This window comes from Gracilinanus agilis, chromosome 2, assembly GCF_016433145.1.
Source record: "Gracilinanus agilis isolate LMUSP501 chromosome 2, AgileGrace, whole genome shotgun sequence".
NCBI lineage: Eukaryota > Metazoa > Chordata > Mammalia > Didelphimorphia > Didelphidae > Gracilinanus > Gracilinanus agilis.
In genome coordinates, this window is record NC_058131.1 from 440,687,981 (window position 1) to 440,712,477 (window position 24,497).

Here is a 24,497-nt window from a genome sequence, read left to right on the forward strand (position 1 = left end):
GTTCGTGTGCGTTCTTTGGCTTTTTGGGGTCCCAAATCTTGCTGCTCTCAGGAACAGGCCCTGTAGCTGCCAATGACTCGATGGGTGCCCCAAACTTGCTCTATTTCTTTTTAGCTGGCTTCGGCGCTATAGGTGTTGTGTGTGGAGGGTTTGGGGGTGGTGTGGTTGCTCAGCCCGCGATTTAGTGAGAGCTGTTCCACCCCTTTATAGCATGGAAATGCCTCGATTCCACATACCTTCCACGCTGCACCCTGTTGTGGGGTTCCTCTGTTCGTCTGGACTTGTTTTTATGTCCCCTTGAGGAGTTTTGTGTGTTTTGTGTGTTTTGGTCAGGAGAGGTTAAGAGCTGCTTTTTATACTCTGCCGCCATCTTAACCCGGAACCTCCATTTCCTTTTAAACTTGGCCATGATCCACAGTGTAAATGTAAATGATTTTCACAAAGTAGCAACTTTATAAAACAGTAATACACATTCAAAGAAAGTACCAAAATTCCAAATAGCCCAGTTAATCACAATAGCAAACAAACCCACTATTATGTAGGATTCACATGAATTGCTGTGTGACATTATATATTTTTTTCTTCTTTTTTTAAACCATAGAAGCTAATGGATACTTGTCACAAGTTTTACAAGTCTAGCAAAATTTGGCAGAAGAGCCACACAAATGTCTGTATTGCTGATGAAAACCTTTTGGGGTCTAAAATGTCACCAAGATTCTAAATTGTTCTGGTGGAAGTAGATTAAACTGAAGAGTTAAAAAGTTAAGCTGTAGCTACTTCTGGCTTCATGCTTTGTATAAAACTTTTCCAGCAGAAACTTTATTTTATTCTCTACCTTTGTACCTCTACCTTAATTCAACATTCTTTATAATATATATAATATTATATATATGTTAATATATAATATAATAATAAATTAATATATAATAAATAATATATTAAACAATATATCATTATATATTTTAAACAATATATCACTATGTTTTGTATAAACAATAATCATTCCAGAAGCTACTAAATATCTAAAAAAATCATTTCTGAAGATCCTTAAGATCAATTGAGATTTTTCACTCATTAAATTCTTCAAAGGTTGTATATGATTGCAACCAGTTTTGATGGAGTCCAACCATCATCATCTATGTGACAATTAACAAAGGCAAAATGAAAGAAAAAGCTGTAGAAGCAATATGTGACCTCAATGGATCTGGTGACAAACCCTGCATACATAAGGAGCTATGGTTTTGTCACTTAAAAAGGGTTTATGCAAGGCATTCATGGGCTTGTACAATGATATTTTGTTTAGTACAGTTATAGGGGAAAGGTACAAAAGAAAGACAATATAGCAGAATATATCTAATAGGCAAAAACAAAGTAGCTTAAAATGATTCAGTGTAACAGAAAGATATTGATTAGATTAATATATGAACTTAAAAATTAAATCTTAAAACAATCAGCAAAATACAATAAGCATGGCATGATACAGGTGCTGAATTCAAAAGTCCTTCTTTCCAATTCCATTAAAACCTTGTTCACTGTCATGGAGGGGAGCAAACTGAAAATGGTTAGCAAGCAATAAAACAAGGGAGTCTGAAAAGGTTTAAAATTCACCTCCAGATCTCAGTGAGGTTCCTTCTCCTCCCCCATATTTATCATCCATTTGCATTTCTTTTATCACAGTACTGGACATAGTGTGGGAAAAGCTCATAATGGGTGCATTGCAGAGGTTGGGCAGACCAAAATAGCAAGGGGGATGTAAGATGAACCTCCAATCTGAATCTCAAGATTAGTCAAGCTCTCAACTGCAAGGTTTCCAATCAGCACAAAATCCCCCAGAGTCAGAAGTAAGAAAAGACATCCTAAAGCTGTATGCTACCTGAACTCAGTAAAGCTCTCTGGAAGTGGAAGCTGTGTTTAAGATGGGCAGGAAATTGAGCCATGCTTTGTAACATGTTTACTCCTTAAATAAAAGCTGAATGGATTTTATTTACAAGGTAAACAAAAGACCCTAACTAGAAGGTGAAAAGACCTTTTTCAAGTTTTTGCTAAAGGGCTTTTAAGAGCTATTCTCCTGTGCCCTTTTCCCTAAGGGCAAAATTGTGAGGGAGAACAATAGGGTATTTGAATATAAAATACATATGAATATGAAATACTGATGTTTGGGGTCAGGAGAGGAAAAAAAGTGGGGGAAATCAGGCTTATTTCCCAAAACTCTGACTTCAAATCCACTGATTTGAGCTATATGCCCTCAAAAAAAAAAAAAAAAGGCAGAGGTGTCCCCTTCCTGTCAAAAAAACAATGAGTTACAACTCTCTCAGCCAGGAGCCTTGGGCTAGCTTAAGAATTTGGCTTAGAAATTAGAAAGGGGTTGGAGCTGAATAGCATGTTTTTGTTTGTTTGGGGGTTTTTTGCATGCTGAAAAATATGGCTAGAACAGGCTGGAAAAACCAGATGGGGTAGAAGGGGGTGTGGAAGGATTTTTATACCTTCATCCTCTGTGGAAAAAGGTGGCTCAGAATGGCAGGCTCTCAGCAGCAGCTCTGGTCGAGGCAAGGGGAGGCTGCAGGCTGGGCAGACACCTCTCAGGCTGAATCAGTAGCAACAGCAATGAGCAGAGCAGCAGTGGGAGCAGGAGCAGAAACAGTGATCCGCAGAAGCAGGCAGCTGAGAGAATGTGGCTTTGCAAAATTTATCTACTCTTTAATCTTTTCTCAAAGACTTAAAAATTTTTTTTAGAATTCTATCCCTTCATGGTAACATAATGTGAGAAGTAAAATTAATACCCATTATTCTATTATACTTAATAAGATTTATTAATAATAATCACTAACATAAAAAAGCTGTTTTTACTCAAAGCCACCTTTCCCAGCCACGGGGGAGAGAGGGAAGGGGTTACAGAACTATATAAACAATAACATAAAGACAAATGTAAATAAAATGGGAAAAGTAATTTGGGGATGAGGAAATAATTCTGGGAGATGGAGTCCAAGGGTTCAAGAATTTCTAACTATACAAGTCATATGCTGTAGACATGTTCTGTATAGAATATCAGGCTAAAATCAATCGATTAACTCACATTTACCAAGTATTTACTATAAGCCAGGTACTGCACTACAAGCTTGGTGGTATAAATAGAGTTAATGATTCATCTATATCCTTTTGGTTGTGGTACAGACATTCCCATATCTTTACGATCCCTTTTGAGGAATTTTCTTTTTCCTTTTTTTAATATTTTATTTTTTCCCAGTTACATGTAAAAACAATATTTAATATTATTTTTTAAAGATTTTTAAGCTCTAAATTCTCTCTTCCTTTCCTCCCCAACCCTGAGGAGACAAGAAATTTGATATAGGCTATACATATGTAGTCATGAAAAACATTTCTACTTTACTCATGCTGTGAAAGAAAACACATACAAACAAAAAGTAAGCTTCAATCTCCATTAACACTCTTTCTTTGGAGGTTCTTTCTCTGGAGGTGAATAGCATTCTTCATTATGAATCCTTTGGAATGATCCAGGATCATTATATTGATGACAATAGTTAATTCTTTCATAGTTGATCATCATACTGTGTACAGTATACAGGTACCAGAAGGTTCTGCTCACTTCACTTTGCTTCAGTTCATGTAAATCATCCCAAGATTTTCTTCTTTCAGTACAATAGTATTCCATCATAATATATAGCACAATTCCCATTTGGGATTTTCTTGGCAAAGATAACGGAGTGATTAGCCTTTTCCTTCTTTAGCTCATTTTACAGATTGGGAAACTAAAGCAAACATGGTCATGTGATTTGCCCAGAGTGACAAAGCTAATAACTTCCTAAGGATGGATATGAACTCAAGTTTTCCTGATTTGAGATCCAGCACTCTGTCCACTGCCCCACCTTGCTGTTCCCTTTGTATCCTTGCCCTGCCACTTAACTGAATACACGTCCGTGAACAAGTCATTTCCCCTCTGTGGGTTTCAGATTTCATATAATAAAATAATGAGTTTGGATTAGATCATCCCTTTCCAGCTCTAATCCTAATAAGCTGTTTTTTTAACATGATAATTACTGAGATTCATCAAATAACAGACAACCAATCATGTAGAAATCTAAGTGCTACCTTATTTCCTTGGAGAGGTAGAAGACTATGCATGTAGAACAAGTTATGTGGATTGGCTTGGCTTAACTGGTTTTGGTGGGTGGGTAGGGTGATATGTTCTGAACTATGAAAACAAAAGGCATCAATAAAATGTCAATTTTTAAAAATAAAATATCTAAAACAAATTAGTTATTAAGATAATCCACCCCAGACTTTGATGTTCTCCTATAAAAATAATCAGTGAATGTAAATAGAAAGAAACATTGAAAAAATGAAAGGTGAATTTAACAAGGTTATCACCTAGACTGAATAAGTAACTGAAGTGAGAAATGAGAACTTCAATGTCCTCTCACCAAGAAACATATTTAATGGCATAAACTTTGGCCTAATTTAGATTTTTGAAGTAGATTGTCTACTGAAAACTGATGGTAAATACACATAAGGGTGACAAAATTTATAACGTGAACCAAATGGGGGTGGGGAAGGTGTCACATATGAATTCATTTACTCTAATCAAAATTCAGAAAGTATGCTACTTAATTTCTCTATCAATTATAGCACTTTTTAAAAATTACAGATTTTTTTCTTAAGAAATGAGACAACACACTTGTCAACTCTTTAATATCCATGTGTGGAATATTTACTCAGAGAATTTATGTTTTTCAGGCATGTCTGACTCTTTGTGACCACATTTGATCTGGGATTTTCTGGCAAATACATTGAAGTGTTTTGCCATTTCCTTCTCCAGTTCACTTTATAGATAAGGATAGTGAGGCAAATAGTGTTGTGTTTTACCCCAGGGTCACACAGTTGTTAAGTGTCTGAGGCTGGATTCAAACTCAGGAAGATGAGTCTTCCTTACTACAAGCTGATCACTATCAACTGTGCCACATACTTACCCAACTTGGATGATTATCTGATAAATATAACTTGGTCTACTTTCTCCTGCTACATGTACCCATAGCTGTAACTAGGGTTTTGCCCCAGGGGACCAAAGTTAGAAAAGGTGCTTCCTCCCAGAATGGTCCTCTAAACCACTGTCCTATATATAGCATACCACATGACCCTTTCATTCACCCAAGCCTAGTACTTCCCTTCCTAGAGTCAATTTTTTGTGGTATATTTTACCTAGGTTTTACTTTTCTCATTTCCAAGTGCCCTCTTCCATTCTTCAGATTCTCCTTCCCTAGATTCTCCTTCTCTAGAACTTAAGGACCAGAACTTGCTTGCCTTTTGTATCTTGCACCATGTTTGGAGTCTGGTGAAGTCTATGGATCTCTTCTCAGAACAATGTTTTAAAATATTGAAAGAAATGTTAAATTTCAAATAGAGGTTAGAAAAAATAAAGATTTTTTTCTACTCATCCAGATTCATAGCCCTTTGAAATCTATCTACCTAAAAGGCCTGTAAACACCAAGTTAAGATCCTAAAACAGTGATAGTGAACATTTTATAGACCGAGTGCCATGCCCTTCCCCTCCCACTGAGTGCAGGGTGTGCCCTGCCCCTCATTTACTCCACATAGGAGAGGAAGAAAGCACTCTCATTGGGCTGCTGGGTGGAGGGGCAGGTGAAGTAAGGAATGTCCTCAGTGAGTGTAGAGAGGGGAAGGGGAGTAGCCCAACCACTCTGCTCCCCTCCAGCTCTGCTCCCTGTGAGCTGCCCACCTTACCCTCTGTGCACTCCCATTGGGTTGCTGGGCAGAGGGGAGGGGGATGTGAAAAAAATGTCATCAGGCACAGTGAAGAGGGGGAGGGAAAAAGCTCTGCTTTTCTAGTAACGAACTTGAGTGGGGAGAAAGCAGCACGGGTACCCACAGAGAGAGCTCTACATGCCATCTTTGGCATAAGTTCACCTATGCCATAGGTTCACCATCACTGTTCCAGAGTTCTCTTCTCCTAGCATGACTCTATTTGAGACAAATGTTCCTCTACATACACATCTACCTAGAGCAATGTCTGAAATGGAGAACCTCCTCATATCCTTAATCAAATTTCCTCAGAGAATGTAAACTCATGTCCATATCATCTTTGAGCATATGTATATATTTAAGAAAGAAAATGTTTTTGTAAAAAAAAGAAAAAGATATTATGCATTCCAAATATAAAGTTTTTAAAAAATTATATAGAGACCCTGGATTATCTGTGCGCTCATCTATAATTACTCATTCTCAGGGACAGTCAGAAAACTGGATACAGTGGAATGGAAAGAGGACTAGATCTGGAGACAAAAGATCTGGTTTGGAATTCTGATTCTTCTATTCATTATCCCTGTGCCCTAGAATTACTTCTTCACCACCCTCAGTTTCATTTTCTTCATTTTTATAATACAAGATTCCAGAAGGTGACCTCCATTTTTCAGCTCTAAGTCAATAAATTCAGAAAAAAATATAATGTGACTCAGAGATATTAAATACACCCCCATGTGGCTCATGTTAAAAAAGATAGAGGCAGGGATGTTAAAATATAATCTAAATGGTTTTGGGTACACACACTGGGTTGAAGGAGAGACAGGACCAGGTTAGGGAGACCAGAGTACACAGCTGAGCTGCTTCTAACTGACAAGAATGGCTGTTGGCCAACTATCACCACTAAGCCAGAGTCTTTGAAACCAGCAGGCAAGGTAAGAGGTCTTAACAAGTTTAATTATGTTCAACTAAATAAAGGTGGGATAGGGGATTCTACACTAAAACCTAAATGGCAAAACCACTGGGCAAGGGGAAGGACTTAACTTCTCTAATACTAATTGACCTAGGCCAGGCTGGGCAAAAAGGAGCTGTTCCGGAGTCTCTGGGGGGCTGCTTCTAACCTGGTTCCAGCCAGTTTTGACCAGCACAGCTAAAGGGCCTGGGGGTGGCTTTGAGAGTTTCTCATGGTAATCCACAGATGATCACAGGATGCCAAAAGTCAAGGTGGTCCAAGGTACCCAAGTAGAGAGAGTGTGCTTGAGATGCTGTCCACCAGATCCCAAACTCCTCCTCCCCTTGGTGCTGCTCTGTATGTCTTGTCCCTTGCTAGATGCCACCACCACTCAGGATCCCAGGGAAATCAGGATGCAGGGTGTCCTTAACTCTGAGATCTCCCAGGGCTAACAAGAGTTTGTTCCAACCACTAATGGAGTCTCCCTCAGAGCACAAGCCCCTTCTTACTCCTTCATTCCATCTTGTAATTCTCCAGTTCCAGCCCTTCCTGCTAGGTCCCACCTTAATAAATTAATTACTAACTCATCTTCCTCACAACAGTTCCCCCCTTTGCACAAAGCCAAAATTAACAAAATTTTGGTATTTGTGCACTACAAACTAAACTAAAATTCTAACCTAAAATAACAAACAACCTACACTAACTCTATTCTATCTAACACTCTCCTACTCTACCCTACACTAGGGATTTCAACAAGGAAAGGTAAAAGGATAAATACATTGAACAGTTACATAGTTCAAAGCATAACAACGCAAAATTTCCAACAAAATCAACAGCAAATATGAAATATCAACACAAAAGTCAAAACAAACATCAAACATAACTCCTAATACAGAAATATCCTACCAACTAATAAGTACAAACCATTTTGGAAAATACATTTTAACACAACATTGCATAAGTCTTTACATCAAAATTAAAACAAAACTTCAAACTCCCTTATGCAAATTACATTTGAATGTTTGCAACTCAATTATATCAAAGTATTCACATAATTTACATTTATACACATACATACATATGATACATGCATGCAATATATACATGTATGATATACACATATACGTGTATGTACACATAATATATACACATCAAATATACATATGTACACCCTTTACATATATACAATACTTACACTATAATACAATTTACAATATACACATACTATTTACACAACTATTTACATCATTTGTGACATGTGATCTGTAATATGTTATATGTTCTTCCTGTAATGCAATTCTGTCATGTTTGTTGTATCTGCACTGTACATTAGTACCTTATCTTATCCTCTAACCTAATCTAATACTACATCTATTTTGCCAAACTATTCTAAAATATCCCTATGGTATTAGTTTATTAGTCTAGCTACATCTACCTAAATAACTAGCTAATCTTTGTTAGTAACTATCTCTTCTTAGTACTTACTTATCCTATAGCTAATTCTAATTTTGTTAGTATTTATACATTGTTCCACATAAGGAACACAATGATCCTAACATGTTTGTGTCATCTATATCTGATTTGTTATGTTGTTTCTGATGGATGCATGATACCTACCAAAACTCCAGATCTCCTGCAGATCTCCTTTCTCCTTATGATGTTCCATTCCTCTAGGAAATCTTCTCTTCTCTCCGGTTTTCCTCTTCTTCTCCTCTTCTCCATCAAAGCTCTTGATAGTTTTGTGTGCAATGTTGGATGTATATGAGTATGTAGTGATACTATTTATATTACCCAAAATACTTCCAAACCATTCATCCAAATTGTCCATGATTAATCCTCTTCTTTAAGAAAATCCTTGAAAATGAAGTTTTTATCAGTTCTATTCATAAGTTCATCAGTCTTAATACAAAGTTCATAAATCCTGAATCCTGAATCCTCTTGATCCATGTCCTCTTCCATCTGAACGTCCTCTTCCACTGGAATGGTCCTTTCCTTACTGAACTTTCTGACTGCAGACTCTAATTGACTGAAGATCTCAAATTACACAATCTCTTCTTCTTCTTTCTTCTTTCTTTTCTTCTTCTTCTTCTATTAACAATCTCTACAGTTTCATTATCTATTTCATGTGCTGATTTAATGTGAGAACAATGATACCACTAATCTTTACCTAAAACTTTCACAGAAGATGGTGAAGCCAATACAATTTTTTAAGGACCTACCCAATTTTGTTCTGTTGCCGATGTTTTGGCAAAATTTTTCACATAGACCATATCACCTGGTTGAAAATTATGAAGAGAATAATCCAATGGACCAGATTGAATTAATACTCCCATATCTTGTAATTCTCTTAGCCTCTGCTGTAAAGCACTTAAACATGAAGCAATTTGGCAATCACCTCCTAAGAGTGATGCATAAACAGCCTTACAAGTTTTTGCTTGTAGTGGAGCATGTCCAAAGAGCATCTCATATGACAATATATGTAGATCTGATCTTGGCCTCGTACGTAGATAAAACAAAGCTATGGGAAGAATCACTGGCCATTTAAGATGAGTTTCAGCACAGAGTTTCCCAACCATAGTCTTGAGTTCCCTATTCATACACTCCACCTGACCTGAACTTTGCGGGTGATAAGGAACATGATATTTAGGTGTTATTCCTAGATTCTCATAGACTTTTCTAAGGATATCCTGAGTGAAATGAGATCCCTTATCCGAATCTATGGTTAAAGGTACACCAAATCTAGGAACAATTTCCTTAAGTAACACTTTCACTACAAAATTAGCTGTATTGGTATTTGATGGAAAAGCTTCAGGCCATTTAGTCTATTTGCTATCACAAGACAATACTTGTATCTTCCAGCTTTAGGCATACAGATATAATCAATCTGCAAACTCTCAAATGGACAATATGCTAAAGGCCTACCACCCAAACCTTTCTTTCTGAATGCACTTTGATTGAACTTTTGGCAGACTGGACAGCTTTACAGATCTTATTTGCAACAGTACTTATTCCAGGAGCAACTCATTGTCTCCTGGTGGAATCCACAACAGCTTGTGTACCAAAATGACCTTTTGTGTGGATGGCTTGACACAAATAGGTATACAAATCTTTTGGTAACAATGGTCTTCCTGTATCACTAATCCATATCCCATGTTCTTTCCTAGCTCCAAATTTATCCTTCCATTTCTGGATATCTGAGTCTACATAAGCTTTCTCTAGATCATCAGAATCAATAGATGTTAAATTCATTACATAAATTGGAGCATTCTGGGCTGCATACTTCGCAGTGATATCAGCTCTGTGATTTCCTTTAGAGACTGAATCTCTACCACGAGTATGACTCCAAAAATGAATTACTGCCAGCTGTTTTGGCTTTCGGATTGCTTCCAACAACTCAGTATTATTCCTGCATGAGCTGTTGGTTTTCCCAATGCAGTAACAAAACCTCATTGTTTCCAGATCATCCCTGTTGCATGGCATAAAGAAAATGCATATCGAGAGTCCTTGTAAATATTCACATTTTTACCTTCAGCTAGAAGACATGCTTGCTTCAATGCCACCAATTCTGCATCCTGAGCACTAAGATTACTAGGTAATGAGCCATACCACAATGTCTCAAATTCTGTGACAACTGTAGCATCAGTATATCTGATTCCATTACATAAATATGATGATCCATCTGTAAATAACACCCAGTCTGGATTTTTAAGTGGAGTGTCTTTTAAATCCATCTTAGGCATATCCACAAGATCTACTACCGCAACACATTCATGCAATGGCTCACCATTCTTTGGTATATCAGGAAGAAGAGTAGCTGGATTAAGTATGCTACATTTCTTCAACTGGATGTTCTCACTACCTACGAGAATAATCTCATACTTAGCTCTTCGTTGGTCTGAATATGCTTGAGTACAAAACTTCCTCATTAGTGCTTCTATCTGATATGAACAATAGACAGTTAAAGGATATCCCAAAACGAGATCAGCTGACTTCTGGACTAACACAGCTGCTGCTACTACCCCCCTTAGACAGGGTACTGTCCCCACAGCTATTGAATCTAATTGTCAGCTGTAATACCCAATTGGACGATAACTTTGTCCAAGAGTCTGTGTCAACACACCAGAAGCTATACCTTTTGTTTCACTGACAAACAGCTGAAAAGGTTTCTCATAGTTTGGGATTCCCAACGAAGGTGCAGATAGAATGGCTTCTTTCAGCTTATCCAAAGCTAATCAATGTTCAGGCTTTAGTTTCAGAGGTTCTGGTTCTGTATTCCTGGTCAGATCTGTTAAATATTTAGTGATCCCACTATATTCATGAATCCATTGTCTACAGCAACCAATAGTTCTAAGAATAGCTCTAAGTTGTTTTTTAGTTTTAGGTGCATTCAATTTCTGTATGTCAGCTATTCTCTTTTGTGTAATACTTCTGGAACCCTCTGATAACATGAATCTGAGATATTGCACCCTGGGCAAAACGAATTGTAATTTTGCTTTGGAGATTTTATGTCCTCGTTTATACAATTCAATCAAAAGAATCTTGCTATCCCTAAGACACACCTTTGCATTTGGGTATGCCAAAAGAATATCATCCACAAAATGCACCAATTTACTCTCTTTAAATTTAATAGTTTTTAGATCTCGATTTAGAATCTGAGAGAACTGAGAAGATGAGTCGGTATACCCTTGTGGGAGACAAGTCCAAGTCCACTGAGTTTTTTTCCCAAGTAAAAGCAAAGATCTTTTGAGAATCCTCGTGAATTGGTATTGAGAAAAACGCAGGGCATAAATCTACCACGGTGAAATATCTAGCCTGACTTGGAATGGAAGAAATTATAGCAGCTGGACTTGATACAATTGGATGTGTCTTGATGACATAATCATTTACCGATCTTAGATCTTGAATAAATCGGTAAACAGGTCGGCCATTTTCATCTGGCTTTGGCTTCTTTATAGGCAAAATTGGTGTATTGTACTCATAAAAGCATGGTATTATTATCCCTTGTGGATTAGGGACTCAATAATCAGACAAATACCATCTATTGCCTCCTTAGTCAAGGGATATTGAGGCACACAAGGAACTGGTCCTTCCTTTGTCCTCACCCTGACTGGAATAGCTGATTTTAGCAACCCAACATCTGTAGATGATTTTGACCACAAATCCTTTGGTATTTCATCCGGTATCATCCTCTGTACTACTGGAATCTAAGGAAAAGCAATGGAAAGGCCTTCAAAGATTCCTCTGGGGAATGCAAAGAAATATCACCAGATTCAGTACATTGGATAGTAGCCCTTAATTTACACAACAAATCTCTTCCCAAAAGATTCATTGGACATTCTGGAACACACAAAAATGCATGTTCCACCAAAAGGGGTCCTAGGGTTAGCATTTTTGGTTGCAATTTAGCTACTTTCTGAGTCACACCTGTAGCACCAATGACATCCATTGTTCCAACACCTCTATAATTCTCAGGAAAGCTTTGCAAAATGGATTTACTGGCCCCCCTGTCAACAAGAAGGTCGTAACATCTGATCTCCAATAGTTACAGACACATATGGTTCAGTATTATTGAGAGGTTAGAAAGTTTCCAACACAGGAGCTAAAACAGTAACATCAGAACAAAGCTCAGCTATTTTCTGTCCATCCAAGTTAACATCATCTCGAATTACAGAATTTTCCCAGGATTTTAAACCATTGGTCCTTTTCACCTCTATTCTGGTATCATTGTTCTTATTTACAATCAAATTATCCTTAATGAAATCACAATTTCTATTATTCTTATATTCTTATATAATCTTATATTCTTAATTACACACTTAACTGAACTTCTAACACTATTTACAACACTATTTCTCTTTTCCTCACAATTATTTACAACAATAATCAAATTATTATCAACACCATATAAATCATCATCAATCTTAATCAAATTATTACCAACACTAGTTAAATTACTACTACTAGTGGGTAAATTACCATTAACATTGGTTAAAGTACTATTTACACCATTACTAGTAGTTACTTCAGATAATTTAACATTTACACCATTCAAATTATCATTAATCCTCATCAAATTATCATTCACTTTGATTAAACTATCATTGATTCCATTTAAATGAACACTGATCAACTCATCACCATTATTAATCAAATTCTTATTATCACCAACCAAATCAATATTAACACCAAGTGCACCATTTCCATTATTCACAATTACATCATCATCTTTAACGCATACAATTTCATCAACATTCACCTTAGTCCCATTACCTTGATCAACCACTTCTGAACTTCGGGCACAGCTTCATAATGAAGCTGTCCCTCCATTCATGTTTCCATTATTAACATTCCCCTGTACAACATGGCTAAACTTTGGCCTGACTCCTGTTCGAATAAAATCCTGCATCGTTGCCAAATTAGGAGCTTGAGCACCTTGACAACAGGCATTCTGGCATTGGAACACCTTTTGCTGGCCATTTCCATGATTAAAACCATTATTCCAGTTATTTCCCCTGTATCCATAATTATTATTAAACCAATTAAATCCATTGTTATTATTGTTGTATCTCTGCCCATATGATCTCTTTCTGTATCTACAATCCCTCGAAAAGTGTCCAATACGTCCACAAACATAACAAGATTGTTGCCTCTGATTCCTCGTGCTTGCATTGCCACTGGTATATATAAGTACTGTTATTATTCCTCTTTTCTGCTGCCCTTAATGCTGCCACTGCCTTAATTTCATTTATCTCCTTCTCATTGGCTCTAGAATTTGCCTCCCTTAACTGCTTCCTAAGGTTTTCAATAATGGTATCCTTTTCATCATTTCCCCTATCTTTCTCCCGTGCAAACACATATGTGGCTTTTTGTTTAAACTCATCCAGGCTCAAAAGTTCCCAATCAGGATAATTATCTGTGAAGAACTTCTTTACCTGGGGAACCGAATTCCTAACAAAAGTTCTTTTTACATGGTCCATGGTGGTATCTTCCAATATGTTCATATGTAAATACATCTCGGCTGCCTCTATTACTAACTAATCTTCCTCACAACCCCCACAACACTCTTATAGGCCCAGAACCAAATTAAATGTAATTGGGAAGTATTTAACAAAAAATAAAACTACAATGAAACAGAAAATATAAAAATTTTAAAACTAAGTAAATATATGGCCCAACAGGAATCCTTATATATTGTTTAGTGACTCTCATTTCTATTTTAGCTTTATGCCACTGGTGAAAATGATCTATGTATTGGATAGGGCATTAATTTCTTAGGCCAATTGCTATAGAGGTGCTTGGCTTTTGAGTCCCTGTTCCACCACTGAATAACTGTGTGATCTTGGGCAAATAATATTTCCTCCAAGACACAATTTTCTCATTTGAAAATTGAGGATGATAATATTTATTCTGCTTACATCATTGGCTCTTAGCAAATAAATATATTTTATAAGCTAAGCTATAAGGCAGAATAGAAATGTGAAATATTATTATTTCAACACTGGTGGTCCAGATACATGCCACATCTCTGATGTCTTTTTTCCTCAATGACAGAATCAGAGATAGATCCTTTCAAATATGACACTGTTCCCAGTTACTAGTACATACATATATGTATGTATTATGTGTATATTGTGGATATATATATAGAGATAAATATATATTTAAATGTATAATATAACAATAATAGTCATCTCAAATGCGACAAATTTCCACTATGAGTATTTTCACTTCTAAAATTGACAAACTATACAAATCAGGGATTAATTTTGTTATTTTTATTGATTGTCTAAACTTAAGAAAGTGGTGGAAGAAAATGTTAATAAGATTTAATGTAAAAAATTGTGTCTTCCTTTTTAGAAAGCTGGTTGTTAGTATTTACCAGTACACCACTGAAATACACCCACATTCACACTGTGTGTATGTGTTTGTGTGTGTATGAGAGAGAGGGAGAGAGAGAGAGAGACAGAGAGAGACAGATAGACAGACAGACAGACAGACAGAGACAGACAGAGAGACAAGACCCCTAACATCCTGAAGAAATTAGACATTCCATTTGTCACCCGGACACATGCTTGACCAGATGATTCCCTTTTTGGATTATTTGAAAACAAAAGGATGGCTGACTGAATTTTTCTTGCAGTTTTCATATGCTTGTCTGTGTACTAATGAGGCACTTTTTCTCAAGCTGTAGCTGCCCTCATAAAATAATTTTTATATCTAGGAATTTATTTTTAAAAGGTACATGAATTAAACTATGATAAAAGTACATACGCATCAGAAATTGAGACACATAGAGTAAATTAGATGTAGCTTTCTAAATGTTTTGTTCTTTTATAGAGTTTTTAGGTGGCTGTATACATTTTAAGGTGTCAGACTAATTACCAATAGCCTATGTGACTAGTCTGAGGTATATTTTCAACTTAACTCACTTCAACAAACATTTGTTGAGTACCTACTATGTACAAGGCATGTATACAAAGACAAAAACAAGGCAGTCCTTGCCCTCAAGAAGCTTACATTCTACCGGGAGCTGCAACATGTAGAGATAAATATATACAAAATAAACTCGGTTATTTGAAGGGAGAGATAATAGAAACATCTGGCAAGGATAGAGGCCAGGGCTCATCAGGAAAAGCTCATGGGTGGCATGGGAGCTGTGCTTTGAAAGAAACTAGGAATTCTAAAAGGCAAGGACTGAATAGGGACGATATGTGCAGATACAGAGGGGAGATGGAATGTCCTATATGTCAAAGAGCTTTTAGGACAATTTGACTGGAAGTAATATGAAATGACTAAAAAGTCACTAAAAGTCACTAAAAAGTTATTAGATAGGAACCAAACTAGGAAGTGTTTAAGTTGAAGGCTATATTTCATCACAGAAAAAAGAAAAAACCACTGAAGACTGTTGAAAGGAGACGTGGTTAATCTAAATTCTAAGAATATTAAACATTCTATTTATGCTAGCAACATTCTTTTTTTTTTTAATTATACACTATCAGTGAGCACCTTGTGAAAGGGTGGTTTATTTTGCTTATAGGGTAGAAGAAAGTTTTAAAACACTCTTCTGGTCAATATTTGGCTTATCTGAAGTGATCTCGGTGGTGCTGAAGTATAATCACAAGTTCATTGAGAACATTGGCTATGTGCTCTACGGTGTCTATAATGTTACCATGGTGGTTGTGCTTCTCAATATGTTAATAGCCATGATCAACAACTCCTATCAGGAAATTGAGGTAAGCCTAGTTAATTGAATTTCCTTTCCTTCCTCACTCCCTTAATTTAATTTATGTGGCTATCAGGAAATAAAATTGATATTAGAACATTTCCTTCTCCTTTGGTCTAAGTAGAGAAAAAAAGAAAATAAAAAATAGAGAGATTTGTTATTCCTGGTTCTTGTACTCTTAAGTGAATTACTTATATTGAATTTTTTCCCTTGATGGATCCCCTTGATCAACCCAATTTTTTCTTGCATTTTAAGATATGAAGTTGTGAACTTCATGCCCATGTACTTCTAAATAAAAAAAAAAATACCGTCTCTGATAATAAATAAAATGCAGTCGGTGTTAAAAGCAATTACCATGCCTTCTGAAAGTTATTCACATATGCATTCAGGGAGGAATGATGTTTCTAGATAAACTGATGATTTCTCTACTGTCTTTGGCTAGCCACGCAATGTCAAAAGAAATAGAGGAAGACATTAGATGGAATCCCTATGAAGGATTATCTAAGACATAAACAAGAGTTACGAGGATACAAGAAGTATGGATAGGTTGGAGAGAGTTAACACTCAATCATAGGTCTGTTGAAATAATGAAAGTCTTTTAATTCAATTTTTTTAATTATGATTAGTTCTGTTTGAACATAAATATGTGCATCAAATGTGTCAAAACAGCATGATAAACTATCTGATTCTATCGTGGGCCCATCCAAAAGTTCCAGAAACAAAAAAGACGAGCAAATTATGTTCTCAAACATCAAAGATAAAGCACATATACAACAATGTGGAAATAGGTGTTCTCTCCACTTAATAATCAGAGACCAGTCATTTTATATTTATGAAACTTGGTTTACTTAGCTATAAAAATAAAACCAAGAAAAAACTTGTGCACTGTTACCCAGGCTTGCAAAGATCTCTTTAAGGAAGCTCTTTATGAACGGTGAGTTGTTATATAGTAGGACTATGAACATGACTATTAATTCATCTCTGGATTTTAGGGAGAAAGTCACTCTTATGGATACCAACCTAATTACCTAATCTTGATGTAAAAGCAAAAGATATCTGCCAGCCAATGACATAGTAACTGGCCCATATTTGCCATTATTCCAGATGATGTTTGTTATAAGGTTTTCTAACACTTATTGATTATTGGTATAGTATGGTAATACCAATAAATTTGTTCTGTGTGGACAGGCTGTTGGTGTGACTGAGAAAAATGATTTCTCAGAGCAACTTAAGAATTCCAGCTCAGCCAGTTGTATAAAATATATTTTTATTATAGGTAAAAAAAAACTAATAAAGGGGATAGTAAAAGGAAACAAGTGGAAAACAAAATCTTATAATATATAAGTCCCTAAGCTAAGAATTATATTCTTACTTTAACCACCCAAAATCTGATCTGCAAAGATCTTCCCAAAACAGTTGAGGCTACTCTCTTCCTATTTTATCTAAATCCACAAAAACCTTAATCTATCAACCCTAATCTAAATTATACACAAGAGAAATACTAGGTCTTTCTTTCTTCCTTGCTGTATAAATGAATAAACAGCTTTGAATTTCTACTCACACATCAAACCTGCTGGGTTTGTATTGATGTTTCACCCAATAATCTCCTTCATTTCTCAGGTCTTTTAGATGAATCTTTGTGAAAAACACTGAGATTTTCCCAATCTCACCAAGCAGCTCTTAGGACTTCCTTTCAGAATAGGGTCAGCTCAAAGAATGAAAGTCAGTTGGGTAACTGTCTCTCAAAGCACTGTGGGAAAATTCTCTCTTACTCATTAATCCATCTGAGACTCCATTCAGATTTTTTTTAAAGAAACCTAACATAACTCTCTTATGTACCCATCAATAACTTATGCTACTTAATTCTATTTCCTAATGAATTCTTAATTAATAAATAATACTCTACATGTTATAGAACATAGTAAGTTCAACCAGGAGCTTCCCAACTCTGTAGAACTGCAAACTGACCACAAGAGGACCCTTTCCCATTGTTAATACATTTCTTTATGCAAAGGTTAAATAAACCACTTGGGAACATTTTACAAGTCACATAATATTAAAGTTATAAGGGACTTCAGAGGCCTCTTAGTTTAATTTATTCCTAAAAGAGAAGAAACATAACTCATATACTTGTTTGAAAGCTTCTGGGAGAAACTACTTCCTCCCCAAAGCACCCAATTCTATTTTTAATCATCTCTAGTAGTTAGAAAGTTTATCTTTCCATTGATCCTAAAAAGAACTCCTTAACTCATTTAACCTAGCTCTGCATTCTGGGATCATCCAGAAGAGTTCTAATCCTTCTTTCATGCGACATCCCTCCCAATACCTGAAGATAGTTGCCATGTCCCACTCCTCCAAGTCGCTTCTTTTCTAGACTAAACATCTCCAGAGTCTTTTCCATCCCAGTCACACTGTTCTGGATGCCCTTTGCATAAACTGTGAGAAAGAAAATCACATATATTTAAGAATGTACCAGGAAATCTGGGATGGTATAATTTCTTTAGTGCTTACCAATTACACGTATGGATTTACAATTCACTCTGGCTATGTCTGCCTGAGTCCTCTTCCCTCCCTCTGAGAGAAGTGTCAAGCCTGACCATCCTACATCAAGATTTAGAACTGGAAAGACTCTTAGAAGCCATCAAATCCATCCCCCTCACATTACAAATGAGAAATTAAGACACAGAGAGAAAAAATTATTTGTCCAGGATTATTACACAGCTGCGGGGAGATTCAAACTCAGATCTTCCTGACTCTAAGTGCAGTATCCTAACCATTACACCATGCTACCCCTCTAATAAAAATAGGGGTGAAGACTGTATCTGTGACTTCACTGATATGAGTTACCCAGAAATGCAAATTTTCTCTATATCTTTAATATCTTCTCTTTAAATTATCATATTAATTAGTATCATATAGTAGTTATATAATATCTATAAACAGTAATAATTCATATTTCTTTTTAAAATAATTTTTGTTTTCTCCCAATTACACATAAAACAATTTTTAATTTTTTTTAAATTTGAGTTCCACATTCTCCTCCTCCCTTCCTGAGATGGTAAGTAATCTGATATAGATTTTACAATATGCAATCATGTAAAATATTTTCCATATTAGTCATTTTGTAGAAGAGATCTCAAACAAAAAAAAAGGAGAAAGAAAGTAAAATATAGTATGTTTTGGTCTACATTCAGATTCCATCAATTCTTTCTCCAGAGGCAGATGTTATTCTTCATCATGAGTCCTTGTTATTTTCTTGGATCACTGTATTGCATAGCTGGTCATTCACAGTCGTTCATCATACAATATTGTTGTTACCATGTTCTTCTTGTTCTGCTCACTTCAACAATTCACATTTCTAAAAGGGCTTTAGAACTTTTAGAGTACTGTCTTCATAATAAGGTAGATAGCACAAGTATTATTTCTAACATACCAATGAGGAAACAGAGAAAGGAAGAGACCTATAGCATGAGGTAGCAAGGAACCTGAGCCCAGACTCAAAGTCCAATTCTCTTTCCACAGTCACACTTTACCTTAGTTACTAAGTCTTCCTTGCACATAAATCATAAGATTATAGATCTGGAGCTGAAAGAAACCCATAGGCTAGCTAGAACCACTGCTTCAATTTACAGATGATCAATCTGAAGGTCACACAGGTAAGAACTGAAACCTCTGGCTAGAGTCAATATTCTTTCCCCAGTATCATATTGTCACACATATAGTTAATGAGATCATCTGTAGCAAACTCCAAAGCAAACCAAGGCTATCTAATTCCCACAGACTATTAAGATCTCAGCTGTTCACTTCCTCTTAAGTGTCACTTTTCTTGGATCACTATCTCTGCCAGAATTAATTATGATAATTTGCTGAACAGCAAATTGTGTTGTGTACAAGATGTGTCCATATGAGCATGAATGAGCACAAATCATTATCTGCAAAATTCAGCAATAAGCAAAAAAAAAATTTTACCAAAAATAGGTGTTAATCAGAAAGAGACAGGTTAAAAATTAAGAGATTTAGGGGGAAGCTAGGTGCCTCAGTGGATTGAGATTCAGGCCTAGAGAGAGGAGGTCCTAGGTTCAAATCTGGCCTCAGACAGTTCCTAGCTGTGTGACCCTGGACAAGTCATTTAACCCCCCTTGCCTAACCCTTACCACTCTTCTGCCTTGGAACCAATAATACACAGTACTGCTTCCAAAACAAAAGGTAAGGGTTTAAAAAAAATTAAGAGATTTAAGTTATAGCCTCATTTCAGTCACTTGATTATTCTGTGGCCTTGGTACTTACTTAATCCATTAAACTTCAAGTTCCTGGTAGGCAAGGATTATTTTTTTTTTGGTATTTTTTATATCTCCAGTATCTGGCACATAATAGATGCTTAATAAATATTAACTGAAAAAAACTTAACCACTTCTGGACTTCAATTTCCTTATATACATAAAAGATAATTCCCTAATAATAACATGTTTCTCCAGGACATTAAAGTTTATAAAGTACATTCTTCACAATAACCTTTTAGGATAGGTAGTACAAATACCTTTATACTCATTTTACAGATGAAAAAACTAAGGTTTAAAAGGTGAAGTGAGAAAATACGTGAAATACTTTCCTCATGAGCCACACTGGGGACATCTATAATGTTATGAGCATCTATACTGTTTTTCCCACTAAGAAAAATAGCAGCATCCCCCAAACCACCCAACCTGCTTCCAAAGTCCAGCCCCCAACAGTCATCATTAAGGAGAGAAATCATTATGGAGAACACTTTCCTCATAACCATCAGCAGTAACTGCTGACCAACTTCCAAGAAGCAAACGGGCACAAGAGCCCTGAGAGTGACAGCACCATCTCCCCTGATTTATCCTGTTTCCAGACCAGCTTTCACAATCATTATTTGAGGAATCAACTCACTCTTAAGGAAAAGGAGCCAGACATTTCCACCAACCGCCAAACAACTGCTATTCACAGTGCAGACAAACCAGCCTAGCTGAAGCAGTAACATAACCTGAGGGAGAGAGAGGAAACAGCAGGTGTCCAACGGATTAAACCATCCCCACTACCTTAACCATCACCAGTGGCCACCATCACCCAGACCACAGTGGAGACAGCCAGACACCCTGAACCCACAGCCTTTGGAATATGAATGCTTCCAGCCCAATGTCCATAGCCATCATCCTGAGAAGCAACCCTCACAGAGATGCAGCCTGGCTACTGCTTCTATAGGTATTATAGACATAAAAAGGAAACTTTCCTTGGATCAACATCAGAAACTGATATTTTAACTTTGCATTAAGGAAGAGGCATTTTCATCTGTTTTATCAGCCTACCCTAAGAACTATAGGATCTTTCTGACTTAAAGCTAAAAAGTTTCATAGGAGGTGGCTCTGAAGAATGTGAACTCTTTGAGAACAGTGACTGTCTTACTTTTTTTTTCTACTTGTATCATCAATTCTTTGCACAAAGTAAATTTTGTAAATTTATCCACTCATTTATTAAGGACATGACTTTGAGGAGTTAGTGCAAGACGCTATATTGTGCAAACCACCAGGTGGCACTTAAAGCTTGAACTACAACAACTCATAGAAAACATTCTGCAATACTTCACAGAATCTCCCAACCTCTATAAATCTGCTAGGGCTTCAAGGCCTATTAATCTATATCTGGCAGTATGGATTAATTTCTAGGGAAAAAATAATAACTCTTTGATTTATCTGGTACTCAACAACGTGGGATCTCTGGTCTTTCTTTCTTGACAAGAAATTGCTATCAGCTTGTAAAATAAATGCATTTACCAAAGAGAAATTAAATTAAAATCCAACAACATTAAGAACCAGAGTGGCTAAATGTTAAGATTTGGTAAGATCTAAATTTCTAATTCCTCTCACCCTATTTTCTATAGTCTACTCGCTTTGTTCTCATATTTATTTACTAAGCATCATCCATCTCAAAAGTCAGAGGATAGAAATCTCATCTGTCATCAGAAAGCTACTAGCCATCTTGTACTGCCATTGGTTATCATCTGTAACAACCCCTGGCTATATGCTCAGCAAATCTGGCAAAGATTTATTTAGTATTTCAGATTTCCTTGAAGAAACTTCACCCTGTTCTATCTCTGCCTGAGGCACCTGCCAGGCAATCTCTTTTTTGTCTCTTACTCAGCAGATAGGCAACAGAAACTTAAGATAAAGAAGGGAGTGAAGGTGAGAGTCTAGTTCAGATAGTAAATTAGTGGCAGAGCTGATTCTAGATAGAAAGAATTGCCTAGACCACCCCACTAGATGGGGAGGCAATTCTCAGATCTAAAATGATCAGGGTAATAATATGGAATCAGAATTTGGGGCTTTGCTGAATTTTGAATACTTCAATAGACAGAGATAGAAACAAAGGGACAGACAGATAAACAGACAGAGCCCCCCAAAATTATGCCTGGCTCTTTACAAAGTCCCAACACGGCCCAGCATGGAAGCTCATGTCTGTGATCTCCTCTACTAAGACTAAGGACTTGAGCTCAGGGATTCTGAATGAAAAGAACTAAGTTAATCAGGTGTATGCTCTATCTGGCACCGATATGATGAGCTCTAGGAGTTGGGACCACTAGGTCACTTAGGGAGTGACAAATCAGACCAGGCTAGAAATGGAACAGGTCTAAGTTCCCAAGTTAATCAGTACAGATATCAGGTCCATAGTAGCCTCTGTACTTCTAGCCTAGGAAAAATAGGAAGCCTCAGTTTCAAAAATTGAATTAAATTAAAATAAAATAAAAATCCACCATGGTCCAATAAGAACAAAATCTCAGTAGCTGCCTTCTGTCATACCCTAAGGCTTTACACTCCTTTTTCTTTTTTGTACTCAAATATCTAAAAGTGTAAGAAAAAAAACTACAGATTATGAAACAGGAATCTGCTTCAGAAATAATAATAATGATTATTATTATAGCTAGCATTTATATAACACTTGCTCTGTGCCAGGTACTATGGTAAGTACTTTATAATTATCCGATGTTGTCCTTATAACAATCCTGGGACATAGGTGCTAATTATTCCCATTTTATTTTTGAGGAACTGAGGCAAAGAGATTAAGTGACTTGCCTAAGGTCACAGATAGTAAGTGTCTGAGGTTGGATTTAAACTCAAATTTTCCTGACTTCAGGCAAGGCTCTCTATTCACTGTGCCACTTGGCTCCAGTAAAAGTTATATCCAGGATAGCATGAGTGGGCAGAATCCTGTGCTAGGAATCAGGAGACCTAAATTAAAATCCTGCCTGTGGAGCATACTACTATGTTTTTGTGCAAGTCACTACTTCTCTATGAACCCATTTCCTTCTCTCTAAAAATAGGAAGTAGTCTAGATAGCATCTAAGGGCCCTCTACCAATACAATTCTGTAATATTCATTATTCAATTAAATCTCAAAGGAGGGCTTAGGGTTGAGTTCTTGTTCTCCTTTCATTCTCCCTCCCCATTCCTCCACCCCAATCAGGATCCAACAAAGAGGTGGAAGCATCCAATAAAGTCCACATTGGGTATATCTCTCACAGGGGATTTAGGAAGGACATCTATTAAAGTATTCAAAATTCAGCAAAGCCCCAAATTCTGATTCCATATTATTACCCTGATCATTTTAGATCTGAGAATTGCCTCCCCATCTTGTGGGGTGGTCTAGGCAATTCTTTCTATCTAGAATCAGCTCTGCCACTAATTTACTATCTGAACTTGAGCAATTTATTTGCCCTCACTAGTTCTAAATTTCCTTTATGAGAAGTCATCCTAGGAGGATCTAAAGAATAAAATTCTAAAGACACAAAAAAGAACAATTCTGATAAAGAAAAAAAAGAGGAAGTTGCCTGAAAAAAGCATCAACCAACCCCACTTTCAAAAGACACACATTGGACATAAAAGTAAGGGCAGATAACAAAGGCTGAATACAAAAGCAATGTATGACTCTTTTATAGGTTCAGAATGAGTTAAGGCTGAAAGGAATAGCTAAGGATAACAATTAGGCAGTATTTTTTGTTTGGCTTCAGCAATAATGGTTAAGAGAAGAGGATTAAGAAGGAGTAGTACAAACTCCTTAGAACAGATGGGACACTGAAAGCTGAGCTGCTCAATTCTTATTTCACTTCCATCTTCTCTACCAAGAAAAATAACCCTTGGTCTGGAAATGACAAATCAAAAAATGGTTAATAGGGCCTCTTTACCCAAGATAAGCAAGACAATAATAGTAAGAGAGAAACTAGCTGCTCTTAATAAGTTTCGGTCACTTGGCCTATATGAGTGACAACCTTAGTTACAAAAAAATCCTACAAGATACAATTGCTGTGATCAGAACACCTGAAAAATCATGATAAATTGAGTCAGTATATAAGGACTGAAAAAAAAAACCAAATATTCCTCCAATTAAAGGGGAAGGAAGGGAGGAAAGAAGGAAGGAAGGAAGGAAGGAAGGAAAGAAGGAAGGAAAGAAGGAAGGAAGGAAGGAAGGAAGGAAGGAAGGAAGGAAGGAAGGAAGGAAGGAAGGAAGGAAGGAAGGAAGGAAGGAAGGAAGGAAAGAA

General features: G+C 36.5%; 1 protein-coding gene across 1 annotated transcript in view; it reads left to right on the forward strand.

Annotated features, from left to right (window-relative positions):
• The window catches only part of TRPC7 (transient receptor potential cation channel subfamily C member 7), a 403,356-nt gene that overhangs the window by 354,464 nt on the left and 24,395 nt on the right, over positions 1–24,497 (forward strand). The window contains exon 8 of the mRNA XM_044659937.1: positions 15,762–15,957. Coding sequence (XP_044515872.1) covers positions 15,762–15,957 — 196 coding nt within the window. The remainder of the gene's footprint in view (positions 1–15,761; positions 15,958–24,497) is intronic.